Here is a 23427-nt window from a genome sequence, read left to right as displayed (position 1 = left end):
AAAGCTCCGGAAGATTTCTTCTGTTGAAGAGAATAAGGAAAAAATTTGTAATGCGACGAGTATCTGTCAGCCTCCAAATGTAGAGATCGAATCTCGGGAAAAAAGCTCCGGAAGAAATCGCAGACAGTCCGGCAAACAGTTTTGCTGGACTTTTCCAGAGTAAGGATCAATTAGGAGGAAAGTTTACTGAATAAAATAGTTGTTAACCCGGGAACCCATCTTCCGTGCTCCGAGCTATGCATAAACCAGACCATATGCGTCAGTCGTAGCATATGTGTGCCGCCAACACCTGTCGATTGCAGAAAGGCGACAATAGCACGAAGATTCCTTTTGTTTCGATTGGAAGTTCCTCACCGTTTGTAGGAAAGTTCTCGCCAGGTGTTAAGCTTATAACAAGCTTGCAGAAATAGAAGAATATGGTCGTTTAGATGTAGTGATCGAATTTCAGAAAAAAGCTCCGGAAGATTTCTTCTGTTTCGAGTAAAAGTTCCTCGTTGTTGGCAAGAAAAGTCTCGAGACAATTAGGAAACTCGCAATACCACGAATGTCTAGCGATCTCCAAATGTAGAGATCGAATCTCAGAAAAAAAGCTCCGGAAGATTTCTTCTGTTGAAGAGAATAAGGAAAAATTTGCAATGCGACGAGTATCTGTCAGCCTCCAAATGTAGAGATCGAATCTCGGGAAAAAAGCTCCGGAAGAAATCGCAGACAGTACGGCAAGCAGTTTTGCTGGACTTTTCCAGAGTAAGGATCAATTAGGAGGAAAGTTTACTGAATAAAATAGTTAACCCGGGAACCCATCTTCCGTGCTCCGAGCTATGCATAAACCAGACCATATGCGTCACTCGTAGCATATGTGTGCCGCCAACACCTGTCGATTGCAGAAAGGCGACAATAGCACGAAGATTCCTTTTGTTTCGATTGGAAGTTCCTCACCGTTTGTAGGAAAGTTCTCGCCAGGTGTTAAGCTTATAACAAGCTTGCAGAAATAGGAGAATATGGTCGTTTAGATGTAGTGATCGAATCTCAGAAAAAAGCTCCGGAAGATTTCTTCTGTTGAAGAGAATAAGGAAAAATTTGTAATGCGACGAGTATCTGTCAGCCTCCAAATGTAGAGATCGAATCTCGGGAAAAAAGCTCCGGAAGAAATCGCAGACAGTACGGCAAGCAGTTTTGCTGGACTTTTCCAGAGTAAGGATCAATTAGGAGGAAAGTTTACTGAATAAAATAGTTAACCCGGGAACCCATCTTCCGTGCTCCGAGCTATGCATAAACTAGACCATATGCGTCAGTCGTAGCATATGTGTGCCGCCAACACCTGTCGATTGCAGAAAGGCGACAATAGCAGGAAGATTCCTTTTGTTTCGAGTTTCTCGTCTAGAGTTTCTCGCGACTGTTTGTGGAAAGGTCTCGCCCGGGCGTTGTCGCAGGTGTTCCCTGGAGGTGGAGCGGAGACAGAGCCCCGGGGCGTTGGTCTCGCGCGCGATTAACAGCGCTCCACGGCGAGGATGAAAGAGGTTTGTAGCGCCTGGTCGTACTAACAAGAAAGCTCTCGGAACGGGGACGGTTTTAACAGACCTTTCGCTTTCGGATCGCGGACGGGCATTGTGTATCCGGGAGCGTCGCGCGTTCACGGCGGAATGCATTATGCATACACGTCTTCGCGGCGACGTATGACGCCGGGCGTCTGTCGCGTATTACGGGGACGCAGCCAGACGTTTCGCCGGTATGGCAAGCTGCCAGAACAGCGCACGGGGGGGGCCTCTCTGTGTTTATCAACAGAGAAAATTATGCTAACGCGCCCGACGACCGTGCGAACCCGGGGCTGCTTTTCGCCAAGATTACTTCGTGGAAGCTTCTCTCTCTTCGTTCCATTTTTGAAAGAAGAATTTTTTAGCAATCGAGGAATACAGCGTTCGGTCCCGCGACGCTCTAAAGCGACCATACGATCTTGATCCAGAGACGACGAACACGAACTCCCTCCTCCGAGCACGCCAACCGGGGTTATCGAACTCGGAATAACTAGCCCTCTCGTCGTTATTCGAGTCATAAAGGAACTGGGAGATCGGCCAGACTCCGCTCGACGCAAAGAAATTTTCCTCCCGGTCACGAAACTCGAGACGAATCGGGGCTACGGGTGCAAAGATTCTTATTTACGGAAGACGGCGTGAAAACTGTCGGGGAACGGAACGGAGCCAGACGCTGCGCTTTTCGCGCGAGTTCGTTTATTTGGTCGGTCGGAGATTATTTCTGGATGCTCGCCCGGAAGTTCGACGCTCGAGCGTCTCCTTTGTCCGCGGCTGGTTTTCGCGGCCGGATACGTTTCGAAAAGCGTTAAGTCGCGATCGTGCGCGCGTGTCTCTCGCGGGTACGGTATCTAGGTCGTCGTTGGTAAAATTGTCGCTGGAAACTACGCTGGAATTCGCCTCGATGCCGCCTTTGTCCGAGGATTCGCGGAATATTCGACTTCGTGGCTCTTTTTAATAAAAAAGAAAGCAATAAGTTAAATCAACAACATTGTAGAACACGTAATTCGGCAACCTTGATTCCCAATATCTGCGGAAGCGGAACACTTGACACCAATCTCTTTTTCTCTCTCTCCGACTCTCATCCCCCTTTTCCACTCGTTTCACCCTCTACAGCCCTTCTTTCTCGCGTCTCGTCCTTTCCCTCTCGCCCCATTTCTGCCACGCTCCTATTTTCCGTTTCCCGCGATCGCTCGTTTTCGTAAAACATTATTATCTGTCGCTTGTTCTCAAATTCCACGTATCGAACGTTTTTGGCTGCCTTAGAGACGTTGATTAACGTTTCTGATTCGTTTCAAACGACAAATATATCCATAGTCATCGATATGGAATGCTGGATCCACGGTTCTTTTTATTTTCGACGCGATATTTTGCTCGACAGGGTGTTCTGGGAGCTCCTAAGTCCAGCGACAGCTGGCTCGAGAGCCCCGGGGTATCGGTATCTCTCGGCTGGATATATTTTTAAGTTTATCGGTCCGACGATAGACGAGGACCGGAAGAGGACACAAAAGCGACCGGTCTGCGGCGCACGCCGGTTGGCGTAATTCAGATATTAATACGCGACACAGCCTCTTCTCTCCTCGGGAATTCGTGACGTATCCCGGGGAGTAAATGTCAATTGACACGCGGGGTCCACGGTGGAACGATCTTTCCCACAGCCATACGCCTCGCGGAACGTCGCGCCTAGCGTCGAGACACTTTTGCCGTCTACCATTCGTCGATCCGTCTCGCTCCTTGGAATTTCTCGAAACAGCCAAATTAACTGGAACCATCCATCCTCCCTCCAAATTTAAATTACCTTCTGTCAGGACCACAGATGTTCTCGTTAACTTTATCTCCGTTCGTTGCTGGTGCTATTGATATAAACGTTCTCTTCGTCCACGAAATAACGAGGAACATGCTATTCATAGTCGTCGCGATTCTTGGGCGTTTTCTCTCCACGACAAACAGCCTGATGACCGATCGGTCGAGCAGGGAAGGTCGCAAACTCTGGAAACGCAGTGTCCATTGACTCCTGACTTCTCAATTAATCGTTTTGCTCTTGACCACCCGCGTAATCGAGGATGGCGGCGTCCTTTGAAGACTCGTTCCACCGATCGATTCGTTTCCAGCCGCCGAACGAACCGTGGGAAACAACGCGAACCGTTTTCGCGGAAAGCGTCCATCGAAAATGGCGACGCTGGAGACTTAGCGTTAGTCCGGTGGCTTCGCACGTGGAGCCTAAAAAGTCGTGTTAAAACGTATTACTGCGTTTCGAGGAGAAATTTCAGTTCTTTTCAAGGTGACGTCGGTGTAGGAGAAGCGTATCCAAGATGGAGGTTAATTTTGGTAGTAAAATATCGTATAACAGGGTTGGTAGGAAGATTTTAACCCCTTCCCGTGGCATTTACCTCGGTATTTAGCTTAGTAACTCTAGTGTCGTACTGATAGGAACTAAAACTCAATCACGATCGTGATTTGCTGTCCAAGTTTCGAGCCAAAATCTTCATCACGAGTCAGGCTCGTTAAAGTACCAGAAGGGGTTAACAGAGAGTAAAAGAATTGCAGTGACCAGTTATGCCTTGCCATTAATTTGAAGAGCTTTGGTACGGAAAATGTAACATGTCGACAAGTGGAAGATTAATTTTCTCTTCGTAACTCGACCTTGGGAGTCCCCGTAGATTGAATCCTACGGTATCCGCGGTTTTAATTATTCCAATTTCCGTGATGTTGATATTTCTGGAGGCCGTCGACGATCGTCGGCCTTCAACAATTGGCACGCGCGACCGGAGGATTTTCCAGTCGGCGTTCGAGATTTGTTTACCGAGAATTTTCCCGTTCCGAATAGCGTCGCGAGACGCAGAACAGGACAATCCGTGGACGACGTTTAAGTATACGGAGGATGACGACGCGTACGCAACACCCAAGCGCTAACAATTATTTTATTATTGGCCCAATTACGGCGTTATTGTTTTCACACACGCGCGGCGTATCACTTAAAGCGGTTCAAGGCGGCTTCTGGCGATCGTCAGGGTGATTCAACCGGCTGGATTTTTGCGTTGTTCGCTTCGGTCGTTCATCGAGACGCTCTCCGTTCTCGCGACGCAAACTTCCGACGTGAAAATAGATCGTCGCCCCACCGGCGGATGGAATTTCTTGCGAAATAAATGAAGGTCGCCGCGAAACGGTTCCAAAAACTCGATTCAAGGAGCACAAAAGTATCTTTTCTCGGAATTTTCGATATTTTTTAAATAGACAATTAAAGACACGTAAAAGCGGAATTTCGAAAGCTTTTCATCTTCTGCCCCCCCTCCTCGAGTTTATCGAGATATTCCGTGCATTATACGCAAAGTAAACTTCGGGGTTTCGACGTAGGAAGGAGAGAGGGTAGCTTCTAAGTTTCGCGTAGCTACGATATTGCTTCTGTATCCGAAAGCAATTTCGACTTTAGCCCCGGGAGTACTTCCAGTTCCACTTCCGGTACGTCGGACCCGGAACAGAGCGACCCGGAGTGTCTCTCGTTTTCGTCGCGCGACATTACGCATAAAATACCTCGACTCTGCTCGAACGAAAAGCGAGAATTTAATTACGACGAGTAACAAATCGCCGGTAATCCGATATATCCGGATCGCGGGACTTCGAACGACCAACAAGTCAGAGAAATTCATCTTCGTGAGTGCACGTCAAGATACGAGCTGGGGGGGGGGGGGAAGGGGGATAGAAAGAAGAGGAAAAAAAATAGAACCACGACCCACATTTTCTGTGTTTTAAATATCCGCAGGGGGCGGCGCCGCGCGTTTACACCGCGGTTTCAATATTCATCAGAACTCGCCCAAGTTTCACTTACCTCGCAACCGTGTATATACTCCGGGATCCCGAATCGTTTCCCTCTTTGGTACCCCCGGAGATTTCGTCTGTTCCGTGACACCTGAAACTCCGAGCTGCTCGGCCCAATTTGATTGCCGCCCCAGCTGCTACGCCGTCACCTTGATTCCGGAACTTGCGAACCTATTCCTCCTTTCCAGCAACTAGACGCCATTTTCACACTGAAACGCTTCTGCTTTTTACCTTGGTTAATTTCGAGAAACAATCGTGTGCAAGATATATTTATATTTCCGTACGTAATAGTGTCCACCATTTTGTTCATTGTGGCGAAGATTGTACGTAGGATCGAGGTCAACGATTACCGATTAGACGAGGATGAGAATCACGAAAAGAGTGTCTTCTTTTTCGAGAAACAATGGCAAGTGTCTACTATTTCGTCCGTTGTGGCGAAGGTTGTACCTAGAATCGAGGCTAACTAGAATTATCGATTAGACGAGCACACAAATCAAGGAGATCTTCCTACTCGAAAGAAGCGGGAATAAAAATGGAAGGAAGAAAGGTGTCGACGGTGGCGGTTTTATCGTCGGACGTTTCATTTCGAAGATTAGAAGGTGCACGTAACGCTGGCCAGAGGATGGACCCGGTCGTTCCCCATTAGCATGTGTGAAAGCAATCACGACGGTGACGAGGTTGTCCGCCCTTTTGATTTTCAAAATTATAGGACTCGTTTCGCCAATGGCGGCCCCGTTAACGCTCGTCGCGAATCCACTGGCGCTGAAACGTGATCCAGAGGCTACGGAAATCGGACCAAACCTGGTTTCCGTTTGCCCCTCGACGTTTCGAGAAGATAAAGTGGCATTGAACGTGACGAGGCATCGCCTAGCGTGAGAAGAGACCCGCTATCGCAACCGGGGATTCAAGTTTATTGCAAGAACCTTCGAACGCTCGCTAATACCACCGGAAAATGCAATACTTTTGAGCCACGAATCTCTAATTCGAGCAACCGAATAGTCCCGAGTATTCTTATTTATGAGTACGAGAGATCCAGACAATAATCGCCACCTACCCCGCTTTCAAACAAACCGGGGAACCTGATTTTGTCGCTTGAAAGTGGGGGGGAAAAATACTAATAAATATTGGCAAAATTGTTAGGTCTAAAACGTTGTTAAATCAAAAAAAAAAAAACAAAACTTAAGCCTGCTCCAAAGAGAAAAAACACAGTAGGCTCGCTTTCAAGCGAACCGTAGGATTCTGTCACTTGAAAGCGGGTCTACTATGTTTTTCCTCTTTGGATCTGTCGATAGTTAGTATTTTTTTTTAACTTGATTTTGTTGCTTGAAAGTGGGGGGAAAAAATACTAATAAATATTGGCAAAATTGTTAGGTCTAAAACGTTGTTAAATCAAAAAAAAAACAAAACTTAAGCCTGCTCTAAAGAGAAAAAACACAGTAGGCCCGCTTTCAAGCGAACCGTACGATTCTGTCACTTCAAAGCGGGTCTACTGTGTTTTTTCTCTTTGGATCTGCCCGTGGTCGATGGTTAGTATTTTCCTTTTTTAATTTTTGCAAGTATCGCCAATTAATTGTTGGCGTTTGTTTTGCTCCGTTGTTACTCTTGCTTTTATCGCGAGCGGTTTCCATCATATTATATTTACGGTCACGCGGGCGAAGAAGCTTCTAATATCGCGGAGTGCTCTCGTCCGAGATAATGTTTTCCCACTCGATATTCGCTAACCGAGACGGCAGTCATAGTAAATTTTCAGCGATCCTCTCGGCGAGAGTTTCTCTTCGGGTATTCGTCTAGCGTTCTCTCAGCCCGCGAAACTATTTCGCGGAAATTTTCACCGAGGCCGCGTTGGATTTCATTTTCTGTTCGAAGTCTAGAGGGGACTGTACGTTTCTCCATCTTTATTTTCGAAACGCCAGGGCGCAGTTTCTTCCAATTTACGGTGGTAATAAGAATACAACTCCAAAAATATTTTTATAGAAAACATCAATTTTGACGGAAGAAACTTTAGCTCTGTTTAGTTGAAAATAAATCTTGGTTTGGAGCGTAGTAACGATCCGTTTGGACCGAAATTGGAGCGTTCCAGGTTCTTAATCAACCGGGCTTTAAAGCGATCTTAGTATCCCCCATAAAAGAACGCGAAGAGGATCGAAGGATTTTCCGATCGGAGGTGTAACTCGGGTTAAAATCGCGGGGAAACGTTGGTACGTGCAGGTTCGGGGAACGTATCACGGCCACGAGTGCCTGCACACGTTACGCGTTGCATAATATATTTTCAGGAGGGTCGTTTAAGGTGGGTCGGGGGTGCGAGTCCCCCGTCGACAGGGTTTCATCGACCAATCGGTGCGGGGGTGGAGCTTAAGCTACACGACAGCGTCAGCACCTCTTCTCTTTCGCGAAGGCCTTCCTCTGTCTCACCTACATTCGCGCCTCTTGTCTCTAACCCTTTTCCCTGCTCTATATACGGTTCAGAGGCTTTTCCAAGGCCCTCCTCGATGCCACTGCCGCTGCCGATCAAAATCAGCGATACGTGCCTTCGACCGCCGCCCTTTCAACAATTTTTCTTTGCTCGAGCTTAAATACTAGCCTCCATTTACGACCAAACTCCAAAAAATCATACTATCCTGGATAAAACGAACTTAAACAGCAATTTACATCGATCTACAAATAGATACACCCGATCAGACTTGGAACCGGATTAATAAAAGATATATTTGACGGAGTGTTATCCCTTCGGAGGATATTACAGTACGAACCACAGAAAAATTGTTACCAAACGATAGCGATATCGATGACGCGTGGTGTTCGAGTCGCACGCAGATTAGGGTGGAAATACTGCTATGGTTTAATATCGTCTGACAGTGATAGGCTTCCAAGTATTCTTGGAGCTGCTTAACGATGATGGGTATATTTGCAGACCCCGAGGTATGCTGAACTATAATTCTAGCGTGTACAGTTAACCCGAAATCCAACTATATATCTCGAAACTCCATAACTCTGACGGAGACAGAGACATCAGCCCTCGCCACCACGCGTGTCTCCCAAAATCTCCGCGAGGATCCCAAGAATCCGCTCTGTCGCCTGTCGCAGACACTTGTCATTCACACTGTGGCCCGCAAACGCCACCGCGCCCCTCCCAACCGCAATATGGATTTAATTTGTTTCGTATTTTGCTTTCAGATTCGCCGGTGAACGGGACCCAACTGGAGCACCAGCATCTGGTTCCGAAATCCACCAGCGAATGTGAGTAAACGTCTCCAAACAATTGTTTGCAACGTGTCGGTACCTTCAAACATCGTCAAACACGATTCATCATTCCCTAACACCGTATTTATCGGTATTCTGATGCAATGAAATATTAATCTACCATTTTGCATGTTCATACATAGTCAAACGATTTCATCATTGCCTAGCGCTAGTGTTTTCAAATAAGTTTGAAAAATTACAACGTTTCGAGATTCTGTTTGGATCTTACAGCCAACGAGAAGCGAAATTGATTATTTGCTTCGTTTCAAACTTATGCGCGATGGAGGTCTCGTAGAAACGAGAAAGGACAACCGAACGTTTATTCGGAAGGTGTCGCCACCCACTATTCGTCTCTTTATTCCTTTCAGGTCTCCCTTTCTCCGCGAACTACTATTTCGTCCACAAAAGGCGAACTGGAAAGAAAAATGTAGAGAGCCGGAACGTCTGATCTGTGCCCGACCAGAGGGTTTCCACGCGACTTTTCCATTCTGGTCCCCGTTGGGCGGCACTGGGCGAACAGACCTCGCGAACTTTCTCGTTTCCACCCACGCTCTCTCGCTCCCCCCTCCTCCCCCCCTTTTCTTTCGCGCCTCATTGTCGGGACGAGTTAAAAAGAAACTCCTCCGGCTGCATGAAGAGCAACGAGAGCTCGATCGATGAGAGAACAGAGGGATTCGTTATCGCGCTATCTACGCCCATGGTCGTAGACGCTGAGGGACCTCTTCTTTCCAATCGTCTTTTTAATCTACCCGTCATTTTTCTACAGATTTACGGGACACTCGTTTTACGTATTTTCATGGGAATTCTTCCTGTTTACAATTACACTAAAGTGTTAGTTTTAAAGTGATTATATTTAGTCGAGGAAAAACTAAACCTCAAGTTTCTGTAATAATCTCTTGGCTCGGTATTTACACCCCAAACAACGCTTAGTTAAGTCAAGAACCTCTCTCATACTCGCTCACTTTCCAATAACTATCGAGCTCCTGCAATAATTTCCTGCATCGATCCTATCAAATATATCGGATTAGACGTACGAAACATCCCCTTTTCTTCTTAAAGAGTCCCTCTCGTCCTCGATAATTGCACCTACCCTTATACCTGTTCATTTTCCAGGAACCATCGTGTTCCAAATATATCGGATTAGACGTACGAAACATCCCCTTTTCATCTTCTTAAAAGAGTCCCCACCGTCCTCGGTAATTGCATCTACCTCCATTCTTGCTCGGTTTCCCAAGAACCATCGAGTCCGGAGCGATAGTTTCCTGCGCCAACCGTGCCAGATATATCGGATTAGACGCGTGGAACGTAGAACGAAGAAAAGAACCGAGGAAACGTCCCTTTCCATCGCCTTTTCGGGGATAAGTTGCTTGATTCCAGCTTCGAAGGACAGGACGATCTGTACAATGTTTCACGCAGCGGTCGTCCTGTTTGCGAAGCACTTTTTCCATCGTGTAACAAAAGGATCCAGGCGCGAGGTGGTTTAGGAACGAAAGGAGATCCAAAGGGGGGAAGGGGGGGGGGCGGTGGCAGCATCCGACTTCCGGGTTACCGGAGCCGCGTCTGACCCGAATCGGCGATTGTTGCTCGGCCGCGAGCGATAAATTCGCGGGTTATATGGGGCGCCGGCCCGGGTTCACCGGAGGATGGCCGTAGGAGGGAGGGGTTGTCGGTGGTGGTGGCAATGGGTATGTCTCCTCGACCCAGTTCCCGGCGGCCGCAGATTGTACGCACCCGATACGAGCATTTCGCATCCGGGGTGGCGTGTCGAGTGCCTAAATCGCGGCCCGGCTCTTCCTCGGCCACCCCCGATAACGAGCTGCACCCCCGACCGAAACGGAAATGCGGCTCTTTCGTAACGTCTGACTCCCACGGCGACTCCCGTTCCTTCGACCACTCTTTACCTAGTGTATTCTACCCCTATTCACAGTACAACTGCACTTTTCCTCGATGGGTTCTCTAGAATTAACTTATTTCGAGGTCGGGGTAAAATTAACATTTGGGGCGAAATTTTACTTAGCTCCATCGTTGATTTTATTAATACCATACTATGTTTCTTCGGTGGTTTTTATAAAATTCACTTAGTTTGAAATTAGGGTTCACTAACAGTATTTTTGCTTTATTTGGGGTTAAAAGGAAATGCAATTTTATTTAGCTCCAGCGTTGATTTTATTAATACTATACTATGTTTCTTCGATGGTTTTTATAAAATTCACTTAGTTTAAAATTAGGTTTCACTAACAGTATTTTTGCTATATTTGGGGTTAAAAGGAAATGCAATTTTATTTAACTCCATCGTTGATTTTATTAACTAATACCGTACTGTGTTTCTTCGATGGTTTTTATAAAATTCACTTAGTTTGAAATTAGGTTTCACTAACAGTATTTCCGCTATATTTGGGGTTAAAAGAAAATGCAATTTTATATAGCTCCAGCGTTGATTTTATTAACTAATACCAGACTATGTTTCTTTGATGGTTTTTATAAAATTCACTTAGTTTGAAATTAGGGTTCACTAACAGTATTTTGCTATATTTGGGTTTAAATGGAAATGCAATTTTATTTAGCTCCATCGTTGATTTTATTAACTAATACCGTACTATGTTTCTTCGATGGTTTTTATAAAATTCACTTAGTTTGAAATTAGGTTTCACTAACAGTATTTCTGCTATATTTGCGGTTAAATGGAAATGCAATTTTATATAACCCCATCGTTGATTTTGTTAACTAATACCAGACTATGTTTCTTCGATGCTATCTCTAAAATTTTCATTTTGAGGTCAGGTCTCACTAACAGTATTTTTGGTATATTTAAATTGAAATGGAAGCTGGTTCCACTCTACTATTTCTGCTTCATTTAGTCCCAAATGGAAACACCAGTTCGTGTTCACTATCAGTCCCCATCTCGACTGTTTCACCTTGTATTCGTTCGAAGGATGCTATGAAATAGTAATTTTGTAGCCGGGTTTTATTAACAATGCCTTATCTATGACCCGAAAGAAAATGTCTCGTTAATTATTCTAAAAGACTTGGTTTGCTAACAGAAATAAATAGTTGAGGAGGCAACTGTTCCGGGAAGGCTCGTCGTCGAATCGTGGAAACGCAACGCAAACGTTTCCCTGTAATAGCGTTTCGACGGAATTGTCTTATTTAACGAGTACGGGTAATCGATTTCCAGGGGTAGGGGGTGGATTAAACGCGATATCGCGGGGAGTTTTGTTTGCAGACGCGGCTCGCGATCTATTTTCCTAGCAGCCTCGTCCCTCGATCGTATCGCGGACCGAGAGCGACGCATAATTTATATAATTACGCGGATACTAATTCTCTCGTTACCGACTATCGTACCATTAAAACAGAAACCCGGCTCGAGTTATCGATTTAAAGGGGTGGTGTCGAGATTAGTTTCCGGATAACAGTGGAACATGCCACGGCAATAATCGTACCGTTTCAACGAATTCGATAATCGTTAAACAATCTGCAAACTGATTTCTTTTGTCGGCCTCCGCGCCAAAGAATTCCAAATCGTTCTGAAAAAATTATTCTTGTTTCTATAACTTTTTAACGAAGCGTCAATCAACGAATTAGTATCCTTCATTTTCGTCTAATCTGTATATTCGATTAGAAGAAGTTGAAATTACATTTTAAAGGGTTGAGTCACTTCTGACCCTGTAACATTATAATTTGAAGAATTATTTTCTACTAGTATTCTATCTATTGACGTTTTCTTTGAATGTACATTTTCTAATCTCGATGATAAATGTTGAGGAACCGTTTAAAAATAATGTATTTCCGAAATTCGTAAGACGCAACGTCGATCAATTACAGTCGAATATACTCTGAAATTTGATTAGGTTAATTCGATAACGAGCTTATTTCGGTAGGCGAGACTCGGCCGAAGCCCTCCCTGCTTCAGAATTAAACTGCCAAGACACGAATCTGCAGCTCGCGGATGCGATATAAACGACTTAGTTCACGGGGAATGCGGAATGCACCGGCGGAATCCTATTGATTACTTTGGTTTCGCTCGTCGCGAAGGCGGACTATCGATCTCTCGAACGCTCCGAGAATTTGAATGATTTTGCACGACACTCGTGAGAAGCGTGAGAAAAAAAACCTATTCCTTCCCTTTGATTTCACCCAACGCTATTCTATTTTCTTTTCGGATTATTTACTCTCCGAAAAGTCCACGGACCGAATTAACAATCACTTGTTTATACATATTTTTTTATTTTTCGGAATGTGGTGTCGCCTCTCATTCTCGCCAACAGAGAGACTAACTTCTTCGTTCCTATATAGGGTGTTCGGTCACCCCTAGGAAAAATTTTAAAATTTTAAGAGATTCTAGAGGCCAAAATGAGACGAAAACCAAAAATACGAATTTGTTGATGGAGGCTTCGTCAAAAAGTTATTAACGTTTAAAGTTCCGACAGTACTGAATTTTTTTCTCAAAAGTGGATAGGATTTCGGGGGTATGTGTATTCACCAAAAATGATTGTAAGTGACCCCCGCAATCAAAAATAATTTTTTCAGAATGATTTGAAATTTTTTAATTTAATTTTTAAGCCTCAGTCAAGAAATTGATATTCTTGATTTTCGTCTTATTTTGGCCTCTAGAATCTCCCGTTATAATTTTTCTCAGGGCTGAACACCCTAAATAAAATTATTTTTTCGAAGGATCATTTCAAATAATAATTAATTTTCAATCTATTAAAACACCTTTTTAATCGTTTAATTTTAATCGTTATCGACGAATTAAATTCGTCCTTATAGATTTGAAGCTACCAACCCCGGAACATTTATCGGATCCCAACGTTAAAAACTTTAAGCTCCGATTGTGTCGAGCCGTCTCTTATTTCCGGGCGAGTTGTGAATGTAATTAAACACGTATTGCACTTGACGTAATTGATAGGTCTCGTTACGGTAGTTACGTGTCTCGCCGAGTCTCGAATCGTTTCAAGACATTCCTCGGAATGGTTCAACGCAAGAGTATCGATTTCAAACGCAAATATATATCGATAGTATCGTACCACGGTTCTGTCACTACTCGATGCTAGAACGTTTTGATAATTGGATACTATAGCTATTGCACGATTCAATGAATATTATCGTATTTTCTCTATTTTAAAATCCCAACGATAGGTCCCCACACAGGGTCGTATTTCTACAGAAATTGAGTTGACCATTGTAAAAACTTGGTTCAAACTGTAGGTGGAATCACCACTAGTTACCAAACGTGATGTTTTCAGTAGCATCCGGAAACAGAGTCAAATAACCGTGAAAGGAAGTCGTTACGACAACATTGGAGACCTTAAAAAAACCGTGACGATCTTCAAAGACTACTATACTCGTTCTATGTTTTATCATATTTAAGAAGTTCGCTTATTTTCGCGACGGATGGGATAATTTTTTAATCGCTACGAGGGTTGTGCAATCCGTGTAACGATCGAACGATCGTAGACTCGGTTATTTGTACATCCCCGACAATACAACAAACACAAGTTTCGATAGTCTAATGACCCAGATACTGCGTTGCTCGTACTCCGATATTACCATATCCCCATAATTCAATAATCCCTCTATGCTATGATCAACCAGCCCTGTGTCCAACATTCCCTAACATCAGCAGTTTACAAATTCCCGCAGGAAGGCGTAGAATATTAACAACCTCGATCGATAAATCCCGGGGACTTTGATCGAGGCTCTCCACATCGCGCGCGCTCGACGGTTCAATAAATCAGTGCCTTTATCTCGCCGTCTTATCGATTCCACTGCCAAGTGTCAAGGCCACTTTCGATAATCATTTAACATCACGCGGACAGCTGCGTGGGCGTGCAAACAGAACGCTAACCGGAAACTAGCGAAACAAAACATCCAACGCTCCCCGAACCATCGAATTATTTTACCATCAACGTTCTATATTATTTCCCACCTATCGATGGATGTACCAACGATATTTATTTTATTTACGATTAATAATCAGATATAAATATCTAGATACTTGCTCGAGGACTTCGTGGACTGTTTCCTGTTTCAGTTTAGCAGGTGTTTCGCGGTTCGTAACTACCTGTTACAGCCAACTTCGAAAGCCCACGTGCCTAAATGATAGATCAGTCGACGATCTTCGTTAGAAAAATAAAATTTTTTTGAGAGTATAATTCTCGATATCTGTAATGCTCGAGGGATATTAGAGCGCAATAAATCTTTAAAATGTGGGGGATGGGAGGTAAAAAAAAGGAGTAACGATCGCGTGACGTGTTATATGTAAGCCATCAAACCGATGTTTTCGTCCTCGACGATGCAATTCAATCTCGAAACTGAAATACGATGCAGGAGTTTCATACTCCGCTCTTCCGCCTCCGCGGAAACTCGCAACATATCAGACTGCAATAAATAAGAATCTTACGTGTCTCGAGCATTTTTCCGTGAAAATCTTCTCATACTTACAGCTGACGTTCTCCGATAATACGCTGGAACAGAATCTCCTTTCTGTACTTACATACGCGTCTCTGGGACATTTAATATCCTCCCTCTTTTCCTGCCCCCTCCCTGAGCACACTGGGAATATTTCATCCCTCTATTACTTCCCTCGAACAGGGGGTAAAAAGCTAACGAAGGAAATTAATAGACCACGTCGTAATATCTTTACCCGCATAATACTAGTTTCATTAAAGGCAATAATTGTTTTCACGAGCCAATATTTTCGTAAATATGTCGAGGGGAGTGAGAAGGGAAACTATGCAAAGAAATTAAATGAATTTTCTTTTCATCGAAAGGAATAATGGATGAAAAGAACCTGCTAATTAGCAATGCGGGGATTAAACAATATTTTCTTTGTCTTCCATACTGCTAATATGGATCCAAGTTGTTTTTAACTCATTTACTCGGTTGGGAAAATTATTTTTGCCACCTCGTTATTAATAAGTATTTTGTTTCTAATCTTCTGCACGAATGTACCTCCTAGAAAATAATTTTTTCGATAGTCGAGGGTCTTGGAAAGTATTTTAGTAAAAATATGAATAGCCCTGTTCGAGTATGCCAACGTTCGTCCGTATTTTCCGTTTGAAAATTCCAATCGATTGCCATTTATCAACGTACCGCCGAATCGAAAGAATTCCAGCGACAGTGTTTAACATGTATGAGGTTAGGTTTTATAACAGCACTCTGGCTGCACCTCGTCTTTTATGTATTTTTCGTGTTTTACCTATTTTTTTTCTTTTTTTTTTTACTGCTGCATATACCGGATATCCGGTAACCGGCTGTACGAGCGCCAATATGGTTGCACCGTACGAGAGAATGGATCGAAAAATATAAAATACAGGATTTTACACTCCGAACCGCCGCATAAGAAATTTTCAAATTAACAAAAATATTTCAAATATTGTCTTATATGAAATAACGTTAGATATTTTCCAAAGTGTTCGACGCCTTCGCTGTATTTTGTCGTTGCGAATATCTGGAATAAAGACGCGTAGTATACACGCGCAATAAATAACAGTATTCTCGTTTTACGATCGCGCGAAGGAATTTCGAAACGCTCGAAATACTTTTCGAACAAAATGAAATTTCTATTTCCAGGGCTCGGATCGTTGGAATTATTTTAATAAACGGTGGGATCCGATTGTCAATTAAGGGACGGGGAAATTTCCGGTCGAGATAATTTAGATTGTCGTTGAACCTATTTTCGACCGCGTGGCGATAAATTCACGGTCGTACGTCGTTAATCTCCTCGAACGGGATACTTTTCTCCCCTCCCCTGGAATTGGAAAAGTTCGCCCCAAATTCTTGTTGAATACTTTAATTAGCAACTCTATTTTAGACCTCGACTTTTTTAAGTGCATAGCTCTATTAAATTTTTCATTAATACAAAAAATGTGATCAAATAACGTTGGTCTCCCGTAATCGTCGAATCTTTGAACGGCCATCGATGTTGCAAAAATTCACAAAACTTTGAAAAGGTGCTCGCATTCGACCCTGAAACGGTAAATCGAGGAGAATGAAACTACGCCAACGTGGCAATTTGCTCCATTCAGGCTGCATCGCGGAGGTTCTCGCTAATTGTTCTCCTCTTTTCTCGCCCGCGTGGCTCTCGGTATCTTTCTAAAGGCGAGTAGTTTCGATCGCGAATCTGTAGAAAGAGTGGAACGAGGCGGGGTAACCGTGTCGTCAGAGATTCCACCGGAGTCTCTGGATTCGTACGAGGTTATCGGATCGGGCTGGAGAAGTTGGCCGAAAGATCAGCCAGCGATTCGTCGCGATCTAGCTCCAAAATAGCAGAAGCGAAGTTCATTGTCTGCGACCTTATTCCAGCGCGCTTGGGCTTCGTATTCCTGAATGCGGGCCTCGAGACTGCTAACTGGAGCATGTCACGCAATTTCTATCCTAGACCTTCGTGCACGACGTTTCGCTATCGAGCCGCGATAATTGCACGGATAACACGACGATCCTCCAACGATATCCGATTACTTTTCGACTGAAACTGGCCCCCTGATCGCTTTCTTCAACGTGAAATTGTCCGCGATCGAAGCTAGGGAACGTTCAAAGTCCGCCATCTTGGAGACTCTGGATCCTGCAGGAGGAAAAAACAATTTTAAGATGGATAGAAATCATCGATACCTCGTAAAAATCCGATATACAAACGATTTATTAAGTTTTTATTATTATTATTGTTATTGAGAAATAGTTTTAAACGGAGAGATATACAGGGTGTTCGGCTAACCCTGGGAAAAATTTTAATGGGGGATTCTAGAGGCCAAAATAACACGAAAATCAAGAATACCAAAAAGTTATTAACAATTAAATTCAAAAATTTCAAATCGTTCTGGAAAAATTATTTTCGGTTGCGGGGATCAATTACAATCATTTTTGGTGAATAGACATACCCTTGAAATCCTACCCACTTTCTACAAAAAAATTCGAAAAGGTGTGAATCTTCGACGAAAAAAAAAATTTCAAGTCGCTTTGGAAAAATTATTTTCGGTTGCGTGGGTCAATTAGAATCATTTTTGGTCATTAGACATACCCCTGAAATCCTTTGCATTTTCGAGAAAAAAATTCGAGAAGGTGGTGAAATTTAATTCTTTAATAACTTTTTAACGAACCCTCCATCAACAAATTGATATTCTTGATTTTCGTCTTATTATGGCCTCTAGAATCCCCCTGCCTGGCCGAACACTCTGTATAATTCAAAATTATACATATAAAGATAAGATAAAGGTGAAAGGAGACAGTAAGTCTTTTAACCGAGGATCAAGTTCGATCAATTAGCGAGGTACTACTATAGTATCGATTATATATCAGCTGTTTTTACTACTCTTTCGGCCGCCTATCTTAATTCCTTTCTTAGTAAACTCCGTTTGTCCGCGTTGTAAGCTCTTCCGGTGTGTGGATTTCTCGGTTCGTTGATTTGTGTTTTGGGCGCTGCGCTCCGTACGATATCGCGCCGCTTTGTTCGCGTCTATATATCGAACAATACAAAGGCATGTATTCTCGAGCCAACAAACACGGCGTGTTTTATGTCACTCGAACACCAGATACCGCGGTTCGGTATTTGCAAAACATTGCACGGTACAACTTCGCCTCCGTGAAATTGGATCGAATCATAACAGAATATTTCACGTTTTTAATAGCTTGCAGTTCAGTTTGTTTGCTCGCGCTTTGTCGTGCGACGAACAATGGATACGCGCATTTTAAATTCTGACATTTTATTCCGATACTCGACCAGACCTTCCTTGAGTTTTTATTCCCGACTGGGGGCTTGGAGTCGCCATTTAAATATGCGTTTATCTGTTCGAATAATCAATTTAATACCATACTATGTTTCTTCGATGGTTTCTCCAAAGCTCACTTATTTTTAGGTCAAGTTTCACTAACAGAGTTTCCCTTACTCGAGTTTTTATTTACAACTGGGGACTTGGTATCGCGATTTAAATATGCATACCTATTTTCTTTGTCCTGGGAACTGTTGGAATAATCGTCGCTTTTGACGGTTCCTGCTAATTTTACGATTTGTATTTCGGTGGTTCCGAACGCGGACGAGATATTCCAAGAATCGCGTTCGATTGATCCGAATTGCGGCCGCGTTTCGCGGCAGAAAAGGTCGAAGAGGGTTTCCCCGGTGTGCAAAGGGGGGTGTTCGCGCAGTGTGGCGGTGCTCGATGTTCGTGCAACCCCTGACACGATGAAATTCGAAGGGTGCAGGTCGCGAGCGGCGATGGATCGCATGCCTGGCGCCAGTTAACAATCGAGACCCGTGCATTTATGAATAAGGCTGCACAGAAAGCGAAGTAAGGTCACAGACAATGAACCTCGATTCAGTTCAGGGCCTTAGCGCACCGCCGCGTCGAGACGTTGTCGGTCAGGGTGGTTCTGCCACACCCTTTCGTCGCGGGAGACCAAGTTCCCGCTCGCCAGCGACAATTTTTACTCGCCGATTGCATCATCGCCATTCCTCTGCCTTTTGTAGCACCTAGACTAAACGTTACAATTGGTAAAGTATCATTTTTCAAAAAAATTCTCAAATAATAAATAGTACATTTAGTTAGATAGTAAATAAAATATATTTAATAGACGACCCTTTGCTAAAGCTTACAAACTCGACTGTTTAACTAATCCCCAGAAGGCAAACTAGGTAGAAGACATATTCCCGGGTTAATAACAGCGTTTCGTCTGCACCTCGTCTCTCGCGTACTTACGAACTTCTTATTTCGCTCGTTTCATATTCAAGCATATTCGTATACTGTCGTGAGAATAAATAACGAGCTATTCCACGCATAAAAATTTCAATATAATTACAGTAATTATTACCCGGAGTCGAAAGTAATTGTTTCTAATTAAATATGTTTACTTAAATGCAGTGATCGATACGCGTTTGTACGTTTCAATTAGCATTCGAGCGGATTCTCGAGAGCAAACAACGAGGGTATATAATATTGTTTGCATCGGTTGCGGTGGAAATTTTTCATAACCCGATTGGATTTGGATAAAGCGAGAAGCCGATCCTCCATTAGCGATAGTATTTATCCGACAAACACGCCGGGAAATCTTTTAATGGTTCCTCTGTTGATTCGCAGTATCTTTCCATTACCGTCGCCTACGAATCGGTCAAACGTCGTTATTAACGTTTCTCGACCGTCGAAAACGGGAATATGGCGTCTTTTCTCGCGGTCGTAAAGCTCTACTAACGTTTCATTAAAACTTCGCTGCGAAAGCGCTCGGTGTCGTGAATTTAATTAGGACAATTACGCCCCTAGCTCGGAAGATCCGTTACAGTTCACCGCGGGGAACGTTCCGCTAATTTTTACGGCTATTTTAAATCCGCGACAAGGATCGTTTTACGACTTCCTTTGCTCGCGATGAAAAACGCGTTGTTAATTCTCGACCATCGAAACGCCACGGCGACAGCGTCTTGATAACGTTAGGCGACAGAATTTACTCGAATCGGGGATGATTTCTCGAGAACTAGTCCATAGAATATTCGATATGGTACAAACTGTTGGATATTATACGGAAACCTAGTTTATCGACTGATAGATCGAAGAGTTATTACCCAAATCGCGACATCTCACATCGAAATGTACGTATGCATGTTTCTTCTTTTGTATTGTGATGAGCCATGCTTGGGTGGGCACTCACTCTGTCTCTGTTATTAGCCAAATGTGTCGATATTGTACTCGAAATATAGACGATTATTTGTGGCATAAATCCTCGTGCACTAAATAATCCAACATAAGCAAATTTACGGAAGAAAAGAGAAATAGTGAGTCTTTTAGAAATTCCATTAAAATTAAATATTAATATTTGTTGGCCCAAAATGGTGTTCCCCGCTCTTTCCGTGAAAGTTTATCGACCCGTGGCCCGGTAGGAACTCACCGCTGGCGGTGGACGAAAGTTGAGCGCTGTTTTATTAAGCCTGGCCGTTGTCCGTAAATTTAATTGGACCGAATTTAGTTGTTTAATTCGCGCGCCGCGAATGAACAGACCGCGTCGCGTCGCCTAGGCTCGACGCAGCTCTTCGTAAACCGTAATAACGCGAATAATAGCCGTCTACCTGTGCACTCGGTGCTCCCAGAAAACCAGTTTCCGGTTTCATTAAAACGCGTGCACGGCAGCAGCGTTGCGTCCATCGTTTCATCGGCGCCGCGGCTTAACGCTGTTTGCGGATGCACGGAGATTAAGCTTCAGTCGCAGACCGAAAATATCGTTTCTCGTTGTTCCTATCTTTGTTTCGTGCTGAAATTATTGACACACCACAGCTGGTATTTGCACGGTCGCCCGAAGAAACGTTTGCCATTCAAATAAACCGCGCTGGAATAGATTCTTGGTCGATTCCGGAGTTCACGATGTTAAATGAAACCGAAACTTAAACGAAAGCGTAGAAAAAGCGATCGCAGAAATAGTTCGAAGCGAGCAGCTTACAGAATTAAATAAAAAATTGGTCACATTTGCATGTTCCCAAGATTTCATTAGAGGCAGGAACAATTTAAAAGTCCGCGATAATTCCCGCTCGCGAGATTCCCATCCATTTTCAACGTCCCCAAGTTTCGTTGCGGGATTTGCATCCTGTAATCGAAGGAATACCAAATGGAGGAAGTTTCTGTTTTCCTGGACAGAGAGAAAAAATCGCGAGCTTAGAGTGGGTTCGAGGAGGTGAGGAAACAGGGTTGCTCGAGGAGACATGTTATTTTATCAGGTTGGGAACGTCTTGGCAGCAAACAAGCTCTCGTTCGCGCGTTTCAGGAACACGGGAGGCCATGATTCCTGTTGCTTCGGGGCTTAATTTAACGATAGAACTCGGCCAGGACACGTAGCATTCATCGCTGATTGCGACGAGCGTTTCTTTTCCGTTCAACCTCGGAATACAAACAACGCAGCTCCGCCACGTGCCTCGCACGCTTTTCGAATCATAGTGTTTTCGCCATAGAAACGCGGCCTCGAAGTCGAAGTCAAAGTATACGTATAAAATCTCTTTGAATTTGGCGAAGATTTCTTGATACACCTCTCCAAAGCCAGTGCTCCCATCGTGCTATAATGGCTATAAAATATTTTACGATCCTCTTTAAATCGTGAATGTGAGGCCATTGGGGGATAATTAATGGCGGAAGAAAGGCTTCGAGTGTTCCTTAAATCACCAATATAGAAGATTTGGAAAGTTCCGGGCGATCGAGAAGTATCTTTCCTTGCTGGAAATGAATATTAAGCATCCAAGGTGTATCATACAGGCCATATAAAAATACGCTGAGACCTGAGAACCGTTAAAAAAAAATTGGCAAATTATACACGAACCCTTCCAAGGCTCAGTTTTTATTTCACCGTGTTTATTAAACGGTCTCTCGAGTTTTACTAGTCGGTGTACTCGTGGTACAAAGAGTAATTTCCGTAATGGCGTTGGGACTGCTTTTAGACCTAACCTCGAAGGTATTACGCAAACAAACACAAACAATTTGAAGCGTAGATCGACGCCGTAAGTGCACACCAAGGCTCCGGGCGCAAACAACTTTCCTGCAACGTCGTGGAATTACGTCTCAAGGCTAAGAAAACACGTAAAGAGCCACCGTTCGCCCTCTTCGCGCCAAGAAAATTTGCTAGCGTATTAGACGTTACGGCGCGATAGGCCGTCCTCGATATTTAGGGCCGCTATCAACGGTTGTGTACAATGTGGGCTCGCGGAGGGGTCGATCGGCTGGCACTGCTTCCAACACGGGCGATCGATTAGGGTGGACGGGTCACACCCCACGAATTTTATCCTTTTAGCTTAACGACACGTGAGCGCCCCGGAAATTTAACCGCCAATTCATTTGACGTTCGAAACGCACGCCGTATGATTTACAACCTCGATAATTGGACGACGTCCGACTGGACAAAGGCCCTCCTTTTCAACCAGAGTTCCTTTCGCACACCCCCAAAAACAGTGTCTCGAATGGAAATTGTATTCTCCGGTTGCGTGGATTCCTGCCATCGCCATTTTGGTTCCATTTAAGTCCTTTCATATTATTTAATTTTTCATATACTTTGTACAGGATTTTTCTAATTTTAATTCGCTCGTGTAAGAGGTAATTCCCAGAAGATGAATTCGATGAATGTATTGCCCCGTTGATTAACGCTGATAATTAGTTACTAGATGAATATTTAGCGAACCATGCAGCTTAATGAGCTCAATAAGCTGCGCTGTACGGTCCAGTAAATAGTAATCTAATCGTGATTGTGTTCGCTAATCTTGGACAAAGAATTCAGCAGAAATTTTGGTGCAACTCTATGGGTATTAAAATATTTACAAGACCACTCTAGCGGAGAATGATCGACGTAAAAAAGTAGATCTATTCGAGAAGTACCTACCTCGGCACAATATAGTCGTGTCTTCCTATTAGTTCGGGTAATGGAGGTTCCATCGTACGGATATCTGTTAAACGGCATTTATTTTTTGCTCCTCGCCGGGCAGATGGCAAATCCCTTTATCGTTCAATCCTCTTACGAGTCCAATTCCGAAATACAGTTTTAAAACCGAACCGACGTTCTCCGTTTCGTCTTTTATTCTCCGAGCGAGCGGGAACGCATCGATTCCCTTATCTCCTGGCTTCCGCGAGCATGTGTTCCATTTCCAAACCCCCTCGCACGCGTCATTTTGCAAACAATAGCAACAACTATCGAGTAAAATTAAAAATTGCGACGAAGAAATATTTTTCAATGAATATACGAACGATAAGAGAGAAACTTGGACTTTAGAAATGTGTATTTTGCATTATACTTTGAGCATTTACGGTTGTTGGAAACGTCTGAAATTCTGCACAGGTCTTTCCACGTTCCCTGTATCGATATCAAAAGAATCCAAAGTCCAGCAAGGAAATAACGAAAT

General features: G+C 43.8%; 1 protein-coding gene across 6 annotated transcripts in view; it reads left to right on the top strand.

Moving 5' to 3' along the window:
- Positions 1 to 23427, top strand: part of Kcc (solute carrier family 12 member kcc) — a 125933-nt gene that overhangs the window by 8612 nt on the left and 93894 nt on the right. For all 6 annotated transcript variants that reach the window (XM_076782575.1, XM_076782574.1, XM_076782572.1 and 3 more), the window contains exon 2: positions 8517 to 8579. In XM_076782575.1, the coding sequence (XP_076638690.1) occupies positions 8517 to 8579 (63 nt within the window). The remainder of the gene's footprint in view (positions 1 to 8516; positions 8580 to 23427) is intronic.

Source organism: Colletes latitarsis, chromosome 14, assembly GCF_051014445.1.
Source record: "Colletes latitarsis isolate SP2378_abdomen chromosome 14, iyColLati1, whole genome shotgun sequence".
NCBI lineage: Eukaryota > Metazoa > Arthropoda > Insecta > Hymenoptera > Colletidae > Colletes > Colletes latitarsis.
The sequence above is the reverse complement of the archived record's forward strand: the minus strand, read 5'-3'. Positions and strand labels throughout refer to the sequence as shown.